We start from the raw sequence: 20,725 nt of genomic DNA, 5'->3' as shown, positions 1-20,725 counted from the left end.
TGCTTCTTTAATCAGCAAGAAAATCTTTGATCAAGTTGAGGCGAATCTAGATATACCTTTGAGAGCCATACAAGATCACTTTCAAAAGACCTACCAAGTGGGTGCTACTATGGACAAGGTGTTCAGGGCAAAGGATAAGGCAAGAAAGCATATAACTGGGGACTACACAAAGCAGTATGAACTATTATATATATATATATATATATATATATATATATATATATATATATATATATATATATATATATATATATATATATATATATATGGAAAAATAAAGAAGTCATGAAAAGTAGCAAATAAGAATCAAACTAAAGACCTCTAGTATCATAACATGGCGCCTTAACCATTAGACTAAACTTATATTTGCATTTTTAACTCATGCAAATCATATATTCACAAAATACATATATTTCTTAATATTCGGTTCGGTTTCTCAGTGTTTTACCAACCCCAAAAACGAACCCAACTCGAAATTTTCGGTTTTTAAAAAATCTAAATCTAAACCGTCGGTTTATGCTTCGGTTTCGGTTTTTCGGTTTCGATTTTGTCGGTTTTTAGGTTCGGTTTTGCTCACCCCTGCCACTCTTAAACCCAAGTCCCTTACTTATCTATCTCTCTCATACGAATGTGGTTTCTCTTTTACTATTGACTGCTTCCTTCCTCCCTCTTCCGTTTTCACCATAGATCTGCATCTCTTCTTTTCCATATCCACTGCACACCTGCTTCATAAGTGATGGAACCCTAACCCCAAAATTGCACCTTTGTTCCCTAAATATCGCTGCAAGACAGTGACTCACAAGTCACAACGACGAACCTGTCAAGCTGGCCACTACTTGCCCATCGTCTCTATCATCTCTCTCACTTGGATATAAAAGGTGAATCATTATGGTTTTTGATGTTTTGTTTCACACAAAATTAATGCTTTATACCACAACTTGTCTCTGTCATCAAGCATTTGCCACATGCCTCCATCTTCAAGAAACCTCTCCTTCTTTCCTCTGATACCAAAGAACAAAATCGATTCCTGCTATATATTCACCTGCAAACAAAATTGATTTTCCCATCTTTATTGAATCAATTTTCTTAAACTTTTACATATTTAGAAAACCATAACTGATTTATATCTAAGACAGGTAAGAGCACCCATATCGGTGCAATATGGATGCAATTTCAAAGATCTTGCAAAACATGCCTCATAAGAACATTGAATAAATAGTTAATTAACTATTCATAAATGTGGGCCACCTTTTTTGCAAGGCTTTCAAAACTTGAAAGAAGTAGGTGTATGTGGCATATAAGTATTATACAAGTGGCATTGCAAGTTGCTTGAAAGATGGCGATGCGGATAGTCTAAGAGGCCGAGGTTACAAATCTTCTTGTTTCATTAGAGTGATTTGTGGTTCGATCGTGGATCTTAAATGATTTAGAATCTGATTTCTTCATTGTATTATGATTTTGTTAGAGTCAGAGATGGAATGAAGAAGATGAAGTTAGAGAGTGAAAGAGTGAGAAGGGGGAAGGTGCACATCTAGCGCATCCAGTGGTTAGCGATAACTTTTTGAGTGTATATCGGCGGGTTTCCGACGTCGTGGTCCGACGGTCCGTCGATTCCGGTGTTTTCCAACGGGTGTGGTCTACAGGTGTTCTCCATTTGCTTTAGAGAAGAGATATGGAGAGACAAGAGATATTACAATGATTATTTTTTTATTGTTAAAATAAATAATAATTAACTATTTAATATATATATATATATATATATATATATATATATATATATATATATATATATATATATATATATATATAATTAACAATATATAATAATTAACAATAAATAATATATATATATATATATATATATATATATATATATATATATATATATATATATATATATATATATTGTGGTTAAAAATAAAATCTCTATTTGTCCAGGTAAAATTTTATTTTACATCAAAATAGTAATTTGATCTCAGTTTAAGTATTTGTGCAGTTGTGCTTTGAAAATAACAACTAAAAATAAACATAAATGTTTCTCACAAACTTATTTTGCAAATTAATTAATATATATAGTCGACATTACGTTTTTATCCTTATACGACATGATATGCATGTTGGTGTTGATTGACTTCTGTCAATTACAAAAGACAAAAAGCGAATATACCATGAAACATGCTTATTTTTATATTTTTTTTTGTCATCATATATGGTTAATTACAGCAACCAATTATTTCATTTAATTTAACTTTCGTACAGGCTACTTTTTCCCGAATTAGATCACTTAAATTAGAAATTTCGTTTTTTTTTTCCTTTTTTGGTCATGTTACAACCGAGTGTTTATATATCCAAAGATGTTGATCATAATAAAAAAATTTACACAAACAAAATTAGCCCAAAAACCTAATTGACAAATAAAATATTTTATTACCCCGATTAAAAAACAAAAGCTTGATTACTCTATCAATCAATCAATCCGTATTTTTATTGTTATTTTAGTGTTTCTTGAATCCAATAATCAAGAGTCATAAACAAGAAAAATACAATGTATCAAGAACACATATCATCAAGCACCCAAATTTCCAGATATCTATAACAAGAAAAATCTTATAAATTAAAATCCATTTTATATAAACCAACAAAGATAAACATAATTAAAAAAAGCTAGATCGTGTGAACTGTGAAATACCTAAACATGAAGAAATCCTACATCATCAGCCATGAAAATCAAAAACCCATTTGAATCATTTATCAGAATCGCTCTTTCTTGCTGATTTTTCATCTTTTTGGTCCAATAACTTGCCCGATTCATCATCAAGATCAAATTGAGTCGTCTTCTTCTCTGCTTCTTTAGCCTTAAGTGCCTGTAACTTGGCATGATTATAATAAGCAACACCCATGAAAGCAATCAAGTAACCAAACAGATTGATCGGAGTTACTGTATCCTTGATCACCGACCACGAAAAAGCAATCAGCAACCAATCTTTAACAACCCCAGCAACATTCATCGTTAACGCAGATGTCTTCCCAACAAGCAAGAACACAGCCAGATTCAAAGCAAAAGCACAAATCGAATTCGTCCCAAAAATGAAGTAATCAAAGTGGAAACTAGAAGTATCCCTCAATTTGGGAAGCTCCACGATAATCCATGGAACAGATAAGAAAACCAAACAACAAGGAGCGACATAATAGAGAGATGTTATCGGATTAAACGTAATCCCTTTCGATGTCAACAGGATTTGAATCAAAACCAAACGAGTAGCTTCGAACGCAACAGCACCAAGTTGTAACGTAACACCCCATGAATTATACTTGGCTTCACCATAAGCAGCAATCGCAACCCCAAAAGAGATCGAAAGCATGTTACTCATGGTTTGGCCTTTAAACCCTTCTTTTTTGAACAAAACACCGATGGAGTAAACGGCGACAGGCATTAAGGCTTTGAGCATTTGGATAAACGAAACAGAAAGGTAAATGTAAGCGGAATTGGAGAGCCATAAGCTAAGAGAGTAAAGGAAACCGATTGGGACGACGGATTTGAGATACACATCGAGGGTCATTTGAACTGGTTCGACGACTTTGAGTACACTGACGAGAATGTAAGCTAATGAAGAACAGAAACCCATGTGAATCATAGTGAGTGAGATTGGGTAAGGCCAGTTGTACATATTGCGATCGAGTATGTATTTGTTGTAGACGATGACAGTGAAGCTGAGGAAGATCCATATGGCGACGTAGCTGTAGGAGAGGATGATCTTCTTCAAAACACTTTCGCTTAGGGCTCCTCCTCTTCCCATTTTAGTTGGATTGGATCTGAGGTGTTTGATGGGTGAATTGATCAATGTAGTTGAAGGAGGAAGAAACCCAAAAGGGGAATTAGGGATTTAGTATGGAAATATAGAGAATTGATATGGGCATTGCAGATTTGAAGAAATTACATAATTTGGGGGATTAGGTCAGATGCAGAGGTTGAACTTCTATGGCATGTGTCGCCTGCTGTCAAATGCCGGTCGATATAAAACAGAGCATTCATAATTATTAAATTCTTTGTACAATATATTTCTTTTTGCATTATCTTTTCACAAAAGCAAATCTATTTAAATAACTTCTTTCTACATTAATTATTTTTTAACTAATAATCATTTTGCTAGCTAGTAGTATAATGTTTTTCTTCCGTCTATAAGGTTGGGGTGGCCTCCAGCTCGCCAAAAAGATCTCATCAGCTCGCCATGACCACCCTCTAAGCTTCGCTAGATGTCTCGTCATGCTAAGATCGATGTCTGGTTAACGAGAGAAAAGAGAAAAATGATAAGATAAGAAGGATTCTGATTGGCTATTTTTCATTTGGATTTTATATATATATATATATATATATATATATATATATATATATATATATATATATATATATTAATTTTAAAATCCAAGTTTATATGAAACTTAGGTGGTAGATAAAAATGTGATGTGGCAAGGTGCTAAAACCTACTGGTATGCATACAACGAATAGGTTCGTGGTACACATGGCAACAAATAACGGTTGTGCACACCGGCCCGCCCGTTCGTGGTGGAGCAATTTTGTGGTCATCCGTGGTGGGCATCACAAATGTAAGCAATTCACCCAATCAAAAGGACACACACGCCTATTATTACACTAAAGAAAAGCTTGAGTGACAATGTTATAAAAAAGAATCGTCTTCTAATTGTTCCTTACCAAACATCACCTTGTTATAGAACGACCAGATAACACACCATGTCAAAGTCGACCTTATGTATTAAAAATATAAGTTAGGGCTTAGGGACCCTTTTGGTAAAGGGTCCACTTAACCCAAATCATGTAATGTTGATTATTTCGATATTTCATGTCTTCTCAGCTTCTCTTCTCGGTTTTTGTATTCATTGATACATTATATGCCTCAAATCAAAACGACTATTATACTTCTGTTCTTCTTCCTTCTGTCTCCATTCTTGCAGACTTGTACTCTAAATCTATGATTGATTAATTCTTTGTTCTCGATTCTAGTATGCTTCTCCAATCTTGTTCTTGAATTGTTGAACAATGAAAGAAATGTTACTTGATTTGGGGATTCCTAAGTCGTTGAAATAGCTTCTGCCTTCTTTATTTTCGACTTCTATGAAGACTCTGATGATTCAAGGTATGTGCGTTGTTGGTATCTTCCGGTATCTATTAGGGTTAATAGTCAATTTTTCCATTATCTGTTTTTGTTTTCACTTGATTCCTTCTATTCTAGATTTTTTTTTGTTTGATTTTGATTTTTAAGTTAGTGTTTCCACTCATTTTTTGCGTTGTTGGTATCTTCAGGAATATCATAGAAGGTTAAAGGTTTCCTGCATCATTAAAAGCTACTACAATTTATATGATATCTTAATTTATTTTCATTATCTGTTTTCACTTGATACCTTAATTTGTTTATATCTTGTGTTTTTGTGAATTTGTGTTTACTGAATTGACTGTAACTATTGTTTTAAGTATAGTAAAACACAAGCGCCCCAAAATTTTGGTTGCTTAGACCCTCCGAATTGATTGAGCCGTACATGCACCATATAACATAAAGACTCCCTCCAAGACATCCTTAACGCCCTTCGTAAGCATGTGCCCAACATACCAAACCACTACACCACATTATTGTTTATTTGGTTTGAGCATAAATTTTGTAAAAAAAAAAAAGTTAGTTAGGTTGTTTGGCTTCAAAACCAAGTTATAGTTTTACTTTGTAAATATTTTTTTCCTAACGTCTTGATAGTTATATATAATTCAACCATTCAAAAAATCCCTAACATATAAAATAGTCTACACAAAAATTGAAACATGAAGATTGACATGTCATTACGGTTTCACAATTTGAAACTTTCACAAACCAGCAAATGAATGAATACGAATAAATAACTTTGGGGAGAGAGTAAGCTAGAACATATGTAATAAAATTCAATGGTCTTGGTGATATTTCTCTATACAACTTGTTTGTGAAATGCATGATCATGTTTTGAAAATCGTTGAAAATAAGATTATTTTAGGAAGACCAAGCTAGAACATGTTAAATAATGGTCTTTATAATTTTTTATTGCAACTTGTTTGGGAAATGCATGATCGTGTTTTGATGATAGTTGAAAATCATATTATTTTGTTATAACAGACCCTCTCTTTTGTATTTTTGTGATTGGCCATATTTAGAAAAACATATATACCTGTTTTATTTATATATTTATTTTTTTATAACGGTAAATCTTATATACTTCTAAACTACTCTTAAAAATCATATATGTATTTAACGAAACTTGAAATTTGACCTCAATGATGAAGAGTTGAAGACAATACATAATACCGTTTGTGTACTAGAAGCCCTTTAATAAACATACTAAATTATTAACCAAATGTTTTACCGTGAAGCCCTTTAATAAACATAATACCGTTTGAATTTTAACGTGTGTTAAAATTAAAACTAAAAGTACCATATTTTCTTGTGTAGAATTATTATTTTATGCTATTGTAATTTATAATTATTTCTTATTGATGTTTAAAACTTTCAAATTACGTAGCAATAAATTGGACATAGCGTTTGTAAATTGCTTTTGGAATGTAAAATATTAAGACGTACGTGCTTTTCACATAGCATATTTGATTTATGTGAAGTTTATGTCAAACTCTTCAAGACGGTAGTTTCTTGGCGTTTTCATGAAAAGCCAACGATTTGTAAAGTTTGTTGTATAATAGTTAAAAAACAAATAATATGTAAACTCTAATATAAAACAAAATTATTTCTTTCATAAATAACTAAAAATGGATCCTGTTTTACTTGACATAATATAGTAATATAAGTTATAAAGTAAACTGTTTTTGTTAAGTTACAATGACTAAATATATATGAAAAATGAATGACTTTATATTAAACAAATCAAGGATTATCTTATTATTATATGATATTTACCCTTTTGCCTTTATAATTGAACTATTAGTTGTCTTAATAAAATAAAATTATAAAAAAATATAATAAATCTTGATATATATTGAGTTTGTTGTCATCGGTATTCTAACAATAGATATATTAGATGAAATATATGAAGAGTATTTTAAAACGCATGGAATATGTAAGGCGAATGTAAGACGTAATAACTAATAAGAGGACACAAATAGAATGGTCAACGTCGACATTTCAGGAAAGACACCCTTCAAATTTTAAAACTTTTCAAGAAGGAACCTCATCCGCAATTTCATTCTTGTCATGTGATTTTGTCTACTTTAGTGGTTTTTAAATATGTGCTGATTCTTCCACTTGCAACAATTAATCCATCGACTTAAATTTATATATATTTCCAATTTTACCCTTATTTAATTAACCAATTTAATAGGGGATGATTCTTACTTGTCATTTTTAATAAACCATTTAAAAAAACTTGTAAACTACCTTATTTTTCCTATATTTGCTACTCTCATTAAAATGATGTAAACTAATCTTTTTTCTTTCTTCTTTGCTACTTATTTACATCACAAACTCATTTTATATTTGTTTTTTCTAGAACGTAATTCCTTTTATGAAATAAAGATCCACTCTCATTTTAGTAAAAAAAATCTAAATCACTTTTTCTAAATATATTAATTACTATACATCCCATCACTTAACAAAATAAACACAACTTCAATTACTGCATGTCAATTCACAAATAAAATATTATTGGAGAGTGGGTTGAATGAAAAATTGAAAAAGAAAAATTGATATGCATTAGTTTGAATATTTTTATTAGACAATATTATATTTTTAATTTTATATATTTTAGTTTAAAGTTGTAATCTTTTATTGACTGATTGACTATGTAATAGTTTTATCTAATTGATATATTTATAACAAAGGTTAAAAAGTAGAAATGGTGGTATAAAAATGATCATAAAAGTAAAAGAAAATTAAGCATTAAAATAAAAATAGATCTTTTAGTTCATAAAAAAAGTTAAGTACAAAATAATACTAGTGTAAACAATGACAAAGATGAAAAAATAAATTAATCTATATGATTTAAATGAGGGGGGCAACGTGTGGAAAAAAAAAAGGCAATTTACAAGATTTTAGCGTTAATGTATGCAGGTATAGAAACATATTTTTTATCTTTATATCGTGGGCAAAATTTATAATTCGTATAAATTTCAGTGGACTAAGCAAAAGTTAACAGTGGAAAAATCAACCAACCCCTTTTAAAATTCATTGTTATTAATTCTAACACATTTACAATCGAAAACCAGTAAAACAACATATTTTCAAGTTTCAACAACTTTCGTATTAAAGAATTGCATTAATAAAACCTACGTATCGGATTTATGTTAAAAATTTGATCAAATTACTTGATTAAGGATTCAGTTATGAAAGAAATCCTTATTTTAATAAAATAATAGGTTTATTTTTATTTTGTCATGTCTCATCATATTAAATTTTCTAATTAATGTTACGTCATTTGTCAATTTATTAATTCTTCATTTTAAATTTTTCATTTTAATTAAATTGAATTAATAACAACGAAATAAAGATTAAAATAAAATTAATACAAATTATAAAGTTACGTATTTATTTAAATCAACGATTATAATTTTATATAACTAAAAAAATATATATATTAATTAAGAAAAATGTTTTGTACACAACGGTTTATGTTTTATTGAGTTGTATAATACAGCACTTTAATATATAAATTGTTGTGTATGAAAAAAAATTGTTATGTACAAATAAGTTCCCATTAATTAATAATTTATTAATAATTTTAAGTTTTTATTATAAAAAAATAATTAATTTTATAACCATAGTTTCCAATAAATTATAAACTACTAAATTAGTATAATTCATGCATTAGTTTTTTTTTTTTTTTTGGAACGGCAAATACAAATATATACTACACTACTTCTAAATTATTTCACATATGTTCACAGTGAAACTTGAACCCTCGACCTCAAAAAGGGAGGGCAACATCGGATACCGCTGGGCTAAAAGCCCTTTGGTAATTCATGCATTACTTGATAGCTCCTTTACGGAGCCCTCGATAAAAGGTAATTCACCTCCTCCTCTTTTGTAGCTAACTACAATCTAGTCAATAATTAATGCTTCATTTTGTGAACCACTTGATGATATATCCACTTTTAGCTCTAGATGAGGAAACATAATTGAGTGGCATCTATTAGTGGTTGGCTTTGTTTACATCTTCAATATATCCCAATCACCTTTCCATGCACTTTTAAATTTGCAAATTAGCCTTTAATAAATCACGACCCTTTTAACATATAATTATGAAAAATAGTAGACCTATTAAAACAGTGTGACCCACATGGATGTAAATCGTAGAACACTGATATGTCTTTGAAATATTTACCTCCTTCGTAGTAGTCAACACTATTTACATTAGAGGGAGAAATATAATTGAATGACATCTAAGGGTGTCAAATCGAATAGATGTCTCGTGTTTTAGCTAGCACGGCAACTTTTATATAATACAAAAACCACATGATGTTGTGCCTTGTTTTACTAACACGAAAACTTTTCGATCCAATTAAAATACGATAAAAACGAACAACACAACATGAAATGGATAAAATATATAAAATCTTTAGCTTATTTAATTTAAAAATAATTTTACAAAACACAACAAAAAATTTGAATATTGTGTCAATTTTGTGTTGAATATTGAACACGAACATGCCATATTTTTTAGACTTGACACGAACACGACACAAATACAATTTCAATTTCATTATAATTTCGTTTTGTATCATGTATTTTTATGGTGTCTTATGATGATTTGTCACTCCTAATGACATCTATCAGCTATCAAATACATGCCCGTCTCCTTTCCACTTTTCAATTTGCAAATTGGCACTTAATAAATTCATGAGCCTTTAACATACAATTATGAAAACCTTGTAGCAAAAATGTCCCCTTGGTTATCATACGGTGTTATTTAACATTCTAGTATGCACCAACGTAATGTCGAATAGAGTAAATGTGGATATTTTTTTTATAATGAGATAAATATTATAAGAGTTGTGAAGTATGGTATTGGTTTCGAGATGGCACCATGACGAATGGTATACCTTTGAGACATTAGGTTTATGATAAAGATCATTGCCATTATAAATTTTACATGTATTTCAAGAAATGTCTCTATGTTTGGATAAACATCTATTGTATTAAAAGAAATATTGTTATCTTTTAAAATATTTAATCATTTTAAAATCATCGAGTCCCAAAAACTCAAGTTAAATAGTTTAAGTTCAAAAGTTTCAAATACAAGGGTATTCAATCAAATACATAACAAAAGTGAGGATATTCAATAAATGTTATAACAAAATTTTAAAATGAATCACTACATATTTGTGGTCTTTTACATGTCTAATTTAATCTTAAAATCTCAATTGTCTAATATGAGCACATATCAAAGTAGTACGTTAGACATTGAGAATATCTAGTGAGTAAACCTGAAATTAGGAATGGAGTTGGATAATTACAATAATCAAATTCCTAATTTATTTTATTGTTATGCCCATGTTGTTATGATCTTGTATAGAAACATTTTTGGTCTATGGGTTGTCAGCTCATGTTCTTTTCGATTCAGGGGCTACCCAATCATTTGTATCTCTTGCGTTTTGCAAGAAGTTTCGAGATGCCCCGGGGACTTTGGATTCACCACTCGAGGTGGAGATTACGGATGACTACACCGTGAGCGATGCAAGGGTATTTCAGATGAATGTTCTGAATTTGTTTCACGAGAGGTTTCCTATTGATTTGGTTCTGATTCCTTGAGAGGATTGAAAGAAATCATTGGGATTGACTGGTTGGGGCCCAATTGTGTGGAAGTGTGTTGCAGATGAGGCCATAGTCATTTCTTTGGATGATATTCAGGTGGATAGAAGTCTGAATTATGTGGAGAAGCCCATTGCAGTCTTAGATAGAAAAACTAAATCTCTCCGTAACAAGGTGGTGAAGCTAGTGAAGGTGCAATGGCAGCACTGGAAGAGCTCCAAATGGACTTAGGAGCCGGAGGACGATATGCGAAAGCATTACCCATATCTATTTGCAATAGTGGACTTCAAGTACGAAGTCTAGTTCAAGTGGGGGGAGAGTTGTAACACTCCAATCCAGGTATTCCATTGTTTACCCTCAAACATTTTATTTTTGGCAAAAAGGGTCCTTCCGTACGTTGGGCGTATATTTGGGTACGCTTAGCGTATGTGTGTATGCATCGGGTGACTGAGGCTTGTACGTTGGGCGTACGAGCATGTACGCGGGGCGTACGTGGTAGATGACTAAAACCCAAATTTCTTGACTTGCACCCTATTTAAGCAACCTTATATCATTTAGACCAAACCCTAATCAACCTTCATGGCCTCATTTCGTCCTTAAACCCTGTTTTTGCAAGAACCTGTGGGATTTAAGATTAAAATTGTGTTTGGTGACTTTTCTAAAAGGTGTTCAAGAAGAAGAAGGTGGTGTTCTAGTCTTGATAAAGGAAAGAACACTTGGATCCTACATCTAGAGCATCTTGGAGAGCTTTTGAAGTGTGGGATTTTAGGCTAGTAGTCGAGCAGCTTTTGTGTTCAGCAGCCTGAGGTGAGTCTTCTCACTATACCAATGGGTCGAAGGCACCAACGTTGACCCATTACTTAATATGAGATTTCTATAGTTGAATATGTAATGGTTTCATTATTTGGTATGTGTTGAATTATGTGAAGACCATTGGGGAGCCTATGACACTTGGTAAGACCATGAGGGGGAGCCCATGACCATTGGATATAAGTGTTGGATTAGTCTCTAAGTCCATAACTATTTTGGTATGTACTTGACCCGATGGTGCATGGTCCTTTTGGGTTGCCTTCACCAAAGCAACTTGATTGGAGAAATAAATAAAGCAAGAAGTTATTATGATTTATTAATATGTTATAAGAATAATATATTAAAGGAGAAATCATATTTGTTTAATTAATATTGGTCAATAATTAATTAAGAATTAATTTTATGATCAAGTGTAATTAATTAAACTAGAGGGGCTGAATTGTAATTATGTGATATTTACAAAATAAGGTAAGGATTATCTTATTAATAGGTTGGACGAATTTAAGGTGATAAGGCCTTAGAATTCGACTAGGATAAGGGTTTTCAAGGCTTATCTTATGGTTACTTGGTGGGCAAGTAACTAGATAAGGATAAGGACTAAAATCCTAATCTCTACACCTATATAAAGACCCCCAAGGCTCATGAATTCGTCCATGCCTTCCCAAGAGGTCCTAGAGACGAATTCTTATACCTCTCCTCTCTCTTTATACCTTCTCCATTTTCTCTTGGTGTTTGTAAGCCATTAGAGGAGTGACACTTGTGACTCTAAGCCTTCCAAAGTCAATTCAAGGAGGAATTGGGATTGTTATTGCTACATAACAATCAAGGTAATATCTTAAACCTAATTATATGTTAATATCGATTTCCATATGCTAGAATTAGGGTTTATAGTCTTGGATTCAAAGCATGTACAATAGAGAAACCTAGATCCAAGCATTAGGGTTTGTATGAGCACATAGGATGTCTTATGACCAAAACCCATCAGTGGTATCAGAGCCTAGACTGGTTTCAATTGTATGATGCATTACATGTTCAAAAAATTCGAATTTTGATGTTCTGGAGGCTGGACTCGCCGAGTCCATGCAGACTCGACGAGTCAACTTGTCAGACAGAGGTATATCCGGGATTTCTTGCTGTTTTTGATTATGGATAGTTACCTTATCATATTAGATCAATATTAATCCGATTTTATGATATATTTGACTATATTCTTGATCTAATTGAAGATATTTATCAATTAATAAGATAATTGTTTCCTTATGTGATAATTAATTAATTATTTTGACTTAATTGGTAAATTGTTTTGCAAGAAATCATTAAATAAATCAAATATGGATAATTTTGTGATTAATTGTTTATTTAGATTATTTGTTATTTGATCCTTGTTGTTATGAAAAGTTTCATATTTTCCCCTTAGGTTTAATAGTTTAAATTTGAACCCAAAAGTTTTGTTGTTTTGAAATTTAAATAGTTAAAACCCTAATGTTTTGAAAAATGTTTCAAAACTTGCCCTCAAGTTTTGGAATTTAAATTTTGATTAAATGGTTTAATTTTGATGTATATTTAAATTCTAAACCCTAATGTGTTGAAATGTTTCAAAACTTGCCCTCAAGTTTTGGAATTTAAAAGTTGATTAAAAGTTTAATTATGAATGTTAAATTCTAAAGCTCTAGTATAGTTTTGAAAAAGTTCAAATCACACCCTTATGGTTTTATTAATTAATTAAGGTGTATAATTAAAAGAAGTTTAATAAATCCATAAAAGTTTAGGTTTACAATTTAATTGAATTAAAAGTATAATAGTTAAATTAGACCACCTAGTATTTTGAAAGTATAAAATACACCCTATACTATATATAACATTAAAAGTCTAACATTATATATATGTATGAGTAAAACTCGGTCTTACCGTTAGTAGGCCTCATTCACGAAGGTGGTCTATAAGGGGTGTTTAAGGAAATTGCCTATAAAATGACGATTGAATGGGTATCCACTCTTACCCACCGCACTCTTGACTAGTGGAGGGTCGTTAGTCGAACGGGTAGGATAGGACAATTATCTTTCATTATAAGTATAATGAAGTATAAATATAACTAAATGTTTTCATAAAATTCCCAATCTTAGTTACTTAGGCAAAAGTGAATTGATGCAATTCCATGAAATTACACTTTGTGCCCTTGCGAAGACGTTAGTGGAGCGTGTGTGGTTAACCGACACACTAAATGGTTCTAAGCAAAGGTAGCAAAGGGTGATTCAATGTTTGTCACAGTTCGGTGGAGCGTGTGTGGTTTACCGGCACATCGAATAGGTGACTGTAACATGTGGGGGCACCATGTAGTTTGCATGGTTATTCACACCCGCTTTGTGATCCTCGGCATCCCAGTCACAAACAAGAGGGGCATATCGAGATTTAAGCATGCCATTGAAAGTTCAATGAATCTCAAAGGATCTAGGAGTTTTCATAGATTTAAAACTTAAATTTCTTTTTCGTTTTTCGTGGTGGAAATTAGTGAATCGTCATTCACTTACCTTCAAATATTCTTCAATTAGGGTTACGACATCCCTCTCCCGAGTTGTAGAATATTGTGTTGGGTCCTAGCCTTAGTATCTCATTTGGGTGATTTACTAAGGACTCAATCAATTTACTAACTTGAATTTGTTTTTCTCCCGTTTTGTAGATGTCAAAGTTCGACAACTATGGTCTTCCTAAATCCCGTGGAACAAGCATTCCACATGAAGATGGTATTCCGCGATTCAATCGAGGAACGAGAAATCATGCTTCACTTCCTCCTCCTCCTCCTATTGTTCTCCCCAACCCACAAGATCGAAGAATTGAAAGGTTCAATATCACTAAGGCCCTATTGTAAATGAAACATGAAGATGGTAAACCCGTGTGTGCCCACGTTCTAGGAATGAAATCACACATTGATAGGTTGATAATGTTGGGTGTGTCATTCCCAGATGAGTTGGCTATAAATTGGGTTTTGCAGTCACTTCCTAAATCATATAATGAGTTCAAAAGAAAATATTATATGATGGATCATGACGACAACCTCATTGACCTAACTTACATGCTCATTGCTGCTGAATCAGAAATGATTTGGCGAAGCAATGGACCGTATTTGTTAGAAAAGTCAACCGACCATGCTTCCGAGGACGTTCTAGGAGAACCGACTTGCGTTTACTGCCAAAAGAAAGGGCGTTAGATACAAGTCTGCCCAAAGAGCCTGAAGAGTCCAGAAGATGGGAGAGTCAAAGAGTATGGTTGCGCTTCAGGTAAAATCCACTATCTAACTCCATTAAGTTCCTATTCATTAATTCTTAATACATAATGTAATAAGATTGCATTTGAATGTTTTACAGGATCGGTGAAAAGAAAGGAAGCTTGGTGAAAGAGCAAGATGAATCTAATCACAAGGAATGGATCTTGATCGCATGGACTTGAAGATTAGATTTTGAGCTTAGATAGTTATGATAGAGTTGTTAGAAAATTTTCTTTTGAAATACATAGTTTTCAATGGATTTTGCATTGTAAGGACAAATGTTTTCCGCTGCTTTTATAAATAAGATAAATTTTCGTTTGACTTATTTATTTATTTGTTTATTTCCTTGCAATGAAATCGTTATGAAAATTGGTGTTTGCATATTTCTACAACAAATGGATATGATTCTTATTTATGGTGTTTATGGAAAGGTCGAGAATTTACCATATCGGGAGAGTTTCTCATCGCCAAAGTTTCAATTGGACAAAAATTTGGAATCATGCAACTTGGTTGCACGATGAATGAGAAATTTCATATTTGGAAATTAGACTAATTCGTTGACAAAGTGTCAAGTGAAGGACTAGGAGATCGAGTACACAAAGTTGAGTGTTGATCAAGTCCACCATAAGAGTAACAATGATATTCGTCATGATTTACTAAAGGTTTAGTAAATATGATTATACTTATAAGATTAAGTGTAATTCTGAATTGATTGAAAAAGTTTAAATCAATAGCAAAACGAATAAGAAGAATCAAGTAGGCAGAAAGATAAAAGTTTCTCCATTCTAAGAAGAATGGAGAGTACCTTTTATGCTTTATAATAGGTCTTAATGATTAAGAACCATATCTCAATTGATCCTCTAAGTGAGTCTTAGCACAATTGTATGTCTAACAAGAGGAATCAAGAATTGAAGAAATGGTTGAATCAAAAGGTCAATCGTACTTCGTTCCAATAACAAGTCTTAGAGTTAAGATTATGACATTGAGTGGATAAGTATTAAGAATGTTTATAACATTCATCAAATGTGGAAAGTTGTGATGTCTTGGATAAGGCAAAGACCAACTAGGACCAAGTTATGAAGTGTTTTGATAAAAGCTACACTAACTCTTGAATGTTTGGTTGTCAAGAAATGGTTATTGACAAGAGAATCTTATATGTCAAGGAGTTAGTGGGAGTCTTAATGGTCTTGAAAGGTTTCAAGAACAAATCAAATAAACCTTATCGATCATCACTAGCACACGAGTTGAGGTTTATAACCTATCGTGTTGACATTATTTTGTTTCCCTGCCATTCCACTTGAGTTAATTATGCATGTAAGTTCTATGAGTTCTCATTTTGAACGCATAAAAGGCAAATCACCTTAATCAATGAAAGGTACATTGATAGGAAAGGGTGAGCTGCTTAACTACTTGGAAGACATGGTGGGCAGCTGTGCTACCATAAGGCAAGAAATCAAGATTAAGAAAGTTCGGTCCATATGAGTTTGAATTTGTCGTAAACTTTGGTTTTAACAAATTCACATGGATAGGAACACATACACCGTTTAAATCTAAGTGTCATAAGATTTCCTCCTTCATGAAAATGATTGTGAGGAAATGCTTTCACTAAGAAAGATTTTAAGAAGATAGTGATTGTAAAATTGCATTCTCGAATTCGATTATGGTTACGGTATCCCTTTCCATAATTTGAATTGTGAGGTTTGGCAATTAGTCTTAAGTGTTTAGACACACATATGAACTATCGAAGGCAAAGGTGTATAAGTTCAAGAAGCCTTGATAAAAGATTATCAAAGCACTAAGTATGAGAAACATGAACTTAAGAAATTCAATAAGCATTGTTTTTCTGAAAGTTAAGATGTTTATGAATACATGTCGAAGCTAGTGGGAGCATAAGTGTTATGTTTTATAATAATCATCATGATAGTGGGAGCATAAATGTTATGATTGTATGATTATTAAGGGTACATAGTTGACAATATTAATTATAGAAAACAAGAGTTATACCTTGCAAAGTCGTAAGGGTTGTAAAGTTGTTTTGCTATAATTAAGGGAGAGAATATTATGCTTCATTTCAAATCTAAAGGTTTAGGTTGAGAAATGGTAATAAATTTAGTCAAGGGTACATAGTGTGTTCTTAAAATTTCGATTATGATTACGGCATTCTTCTTCACAATTCGAATTTTGAGAACATAGCAAATAAAACATTATGCGTCGTGTCCAATACGCTTCGGATATAGGATCGATTGCAAATGCTTTGATATTTGACCATTCTAAAATTTTCCAAATGTCGAGCGCATTTAGAGGGAAAAGGGAATAGAATTGGTTTTGACTAAAATAATTAAACAACTATCAAAGGACAATCCAAAGTTCGACGAGGATTGGTCGCTTGTGAGTAGTTGGAAGTATAGTATTGGAAGATATGGAAATGTTTTCATATTGGATGGACCATATCGACATTATTAGGAATAGATAAGATTCTATTAAGAATAAGTTGTCATATGGAAAATATGGAAATGTATCCACATTGGGAATTGAATATTGATAATCTATGACTAGATTAGAAACTTTTATGCAAAAGGATGTTCAAAGGAATGTACTTTGAGTGAGAGACATCATATCTAAGGAATTGTCTTGTAACAATTTTCGATAAAAGACTTTGTAATATCATTGGCAATAGTCTTTGTGACTTTGGTGCAGTGACATTACGAAAGGATAAGTTGCATAAAATGTTAGAATCTAGCATATTCTATAAGTAGCAAGAATTTGATATTCTTTAACTTATGGAAAAAGGATTTGGAGTTGTGAAATGAGAATGATTGGAAATGTGTTCAACGTGATCTATTTCACAAAGTAAGAACCATAGGTAAACATTGTGTGCATGCTAGGAGCATGGGACAAGTGTTGTAATTCAAGTAAGAAGTTGATTAACCGAAACGACAAATAATGAGTAATCAATATGATGATAAATAAAAGGTGTTTTATTTATGCTCAAAGGATTGAGGCCATATGGGATTAGTATTATTCTTGTGTTTCACATTTGCATGTTTTGACTTCCAGAATAATTGAATTTATTAAGAATAATCAAATTATTCGAACGGGCCACAGTCGTTCATATGTTGGAAGTAGATATGAATGAAGACTGTCGTGAATTGGTGTGTGGATTGTCTAAAGAGCATTAGACATAAGCAAATGTTTGCTGCAACGTTCATGAGTGCTTATGAATATGATTTGAGCATTGGATCAAACCCACGCTCACTTGGATCAATCCATGAATTGTATCACGAGTGATTGGTGAGACGATAACATCTTATATTCTTGAAACCGAGATGTGTGAGTTGTATCTTGCAAATCGGTTGCACATTGATAATATGTAAACGCACTAGTAACTAACTTGGTGTTATAAAACATATTGTTGTGTGTGATTCGGTGAGTGAGTGCAAGCAAGCATTGTATCAAAGTTTATCCGTTCCTTTTATCCAAAGCAAGATAAAAGCAATGTCTTTGGGCCCTCGATGATTTTGTGATGACAAACGTAAATGCTCGGCCGGGCTAGGGCTAATTTGATTTGTTCAATTAGTCAGTCGTCATAAATCGGAATCGAGATATAGTACAAAGATAATGATTTGAAATCATATCTCATATGATATCTAAAATGGAGGAATATATGATCCCTTATCTAAGGACACGCGTATCTGATAAGATCAAAGTCGACAACGGCTTTGGAAAGCTACGATTGCAGATCAGGATCTGAAGTCATACGCAGAATAGTTGATAGACTTATCCAAGTGGGAGACTGTTGGATTAGTGTCTAAGTCCATAACTATTTTGGTATGTACTTGACCCGATGGTGCATGGTCCTTTTGGGTTGCCTTCACCAAAGCAACTTGATTGGAGAAATAAATAAAGCAAGAAGTTATTATGATTTATTAATATGTTATAAGAATAATATATTAAAGGAGAAATCATATTTGTTTAATTAATATTGGTCAATAATTAATTAAGAATTAATTTTATGATCAAGTGTAATTAATTAAACTAGAGGGGCTGAATTGTAATTATGTGATATTTACAAAATAAGGTAAGGATTATCTTATTAATAGGTTGGACGAATTTAAGGTGATAAGGCCTTAGAATTCGACTAGGATAAGGGTTTTCAAGGCTTATCTTATGGTTACTTGGTGGGCAAGTAACTAGATAAGGATAAGGACTAAAATCCTAATCTCTACACCTATATAAAGACCCCCAAGGCTCATGAATTCGTCCATGCCTTCCCAAGAGGTCCTAGAGACGAATTCTTATACCTCTCCTCTCTCTTTATACCTTCTCCATTTTCTCTTGGTGTTTGTAAGCCATTAGAGGAGTGACACTTGTGACTCTAAGCCTTCCAAAGTCAATTCAAGGAGGAATTGGGATTGTTATTGCTACATAACAATCAAGGTAATATCTTAAACCTAATTATATGTTAATATCGATTTCCATATGCTAGAATTAGGGTTTATAGTCTTGGATTCAAAGCGTGTACAGTAGAGAAACCTAGATCCAAGCATTAGGGTTTGTATGAGCACATAGGATGTCTTATGACCAAAATCCATCAATAAGACCATGGGGGTTACCCATGACATCCCGGTTGAAGACCATGGAGGGAGTCCATGACTGATTTATGTGTATATGTGCATGACATTACGTGGTTATGTGTTTTGTGTAGACCTGGAAATTCGTGTATCGTGTCATGAAAACGTGTCAGATACGAATTTGACATGATACGATTACACAATGAGAAATAATCTTTATCTTAATTTTTAAGATATATTTGTGTCGTGTATTCGTGTCGTATCTCTCACAGATCCGTGTCTTCGTGTCTGAAATTGCTAGGTTTAGTTTTGTGTATTTTAGGAAACTCACTAAGCGTGTGCTTACAGTTTTGTTAGGTGTTTCAGGTACTTCTTCTTTTAAGGACAAGGGCCCGGATTGATGCCGCAACGTGCACTCTCAGGTATTTCCGCACTAGTTGTTTTGGATACTCGGATCTTTTGAACAACGTGTTTATGTAATGGAATTTTGGAAACAAATATGAATGAGATTTCTAATTATTAAATGAAAATTCTTACCTGAATTTTTAGGCTGTTACATGTTCTTTCTCGCTCTGATGTCAGTAGGCGAGGTTGACAGTTTCTGCAATAACGGATTTATGTCTTCTGTTGTGAGTGGGACAACGTAAGGTCGCAAAGGTTTTGTTGGGATCAGACATGTGAGTCCTAGTCAGCATGGCCGATGTATGAGCGAGGCATTGTCTGCCGAGAAGACAGACTTTGTCACACCCCCAAACCGGAACGGCGGAAACGTTCGGGGGTGGCTGATATCATGCATAGTATCACAACAGTTGTATCATAGCAAGCATAGTAAACACAAACAGACATTGAATACAAGTAGTTTTGAAAATATATCAGCATGAAGCCGGTAAGTTCATAAGCATTTAGTTTTGGTGGAAAAGTGCTCTTTGAATCCTTTTGAAAAGTGTTCCTCAAGAAAATCCTATATTTTCTAATGAAAAGCGCATTTGAAAAACCCATTCCTTCCATGACTTCCAGATTCATACAAGATATGACAATCCAAGGAGCCGTGAAAGGAATATGAATATCCATTGATTTCATATTAACAATCTGTTTTTGAGTAGCCGGGTTATCCCGGGAAAATCCTATATTTTCCCTAAAGGTTGATGATTGATTATCCGTTCTAAACTGAGGTGTGCAAGTATCTACCATACTCGAAAAGCAGTTTTCTTTTAAAAACCCTGGTTACACCCAGAGAGGTATATTAGCCTTATTATATAAATATAACCAAATAAAAGAAAACGGTGATGAAC

The 20,725-nt window shown here is 32.6% G+C and overlaps 1 protein-coding gene and 1 long non-coding RNA gene across 3 annotated transcripts; one reads left to right on the top strand and one right to left on the bottom strand.

Annotated features, from left to right (window-relative positions):
• Positions 1 to 293: 293 nt before the first annotated feature.
• LOC111887191 (probable sugar phosphate/phosphate translocator At2g25520) lies at positions 294 to 4,044 on the bottom strand. Of its 2 annotated transcripts, none has more exons than XM_042902750.2 (2): positions 2,690 to 4,044; positions 294 to 1,042 (listed from the first exon to the last, which is right to left on the bottom strand). In XM_042902750.2, the coding sequence occupies exon 1, from the start codon at positions 3,795 to 3,797 to the stop codon at positions 2,745 to 2,747; it is 1,053 nt and encodes a 350-aa protein (XP_042758684.1). In that variant the 5' UTR covers positions 3,798 to 4,044; the 3' UTR covers positions 294 to 1,042; positions 2,690 to 2,744. The 2 variants fall into 2 exon arrangements, with proteins under 2 accessions (XP_042758684.1, XP_052627476.1); XM_052771516.1 differs by lacking the exon at positions 294 to 1,042 and adding an exon at positions 2,446 to 2,590.
• LOC111887192 (uncharacterized) lies at positions 745 to 1,743 on the top strand. The gene is made up of 3 exons (XR_002848695.3): positions 745 to 878; positions 1,261 to 1,366; positions 1,466 to 1,743. It is a non-coding gene; the product is annotated as an uncharacterized LOC111887192 (long non-coding RNA).
• Positions 4,045 to 20,725: the final 16,681 nt, after the last annotated feature.

This window comes from Lactuca sativa, chromosome 5, assembly GCF_002870075.4.
Source record: "Lactuca sativa cultivar Salinas chromosome 5, Lsat_Salinas_v11, whole genome shotgun sequence".
In the NCBI taxonomy this organism is placed as follows: Eukaryota; Viridiplantae; Streptophyta; class Magnoliopsida; order Asterales; family Asteraceae; genus Lactuca; species Lactuca sativa.
Note: the sequence above shows the minus strand (reverse complement) of the source record. Positions and strands in the feature narration are given on the sequence as shown.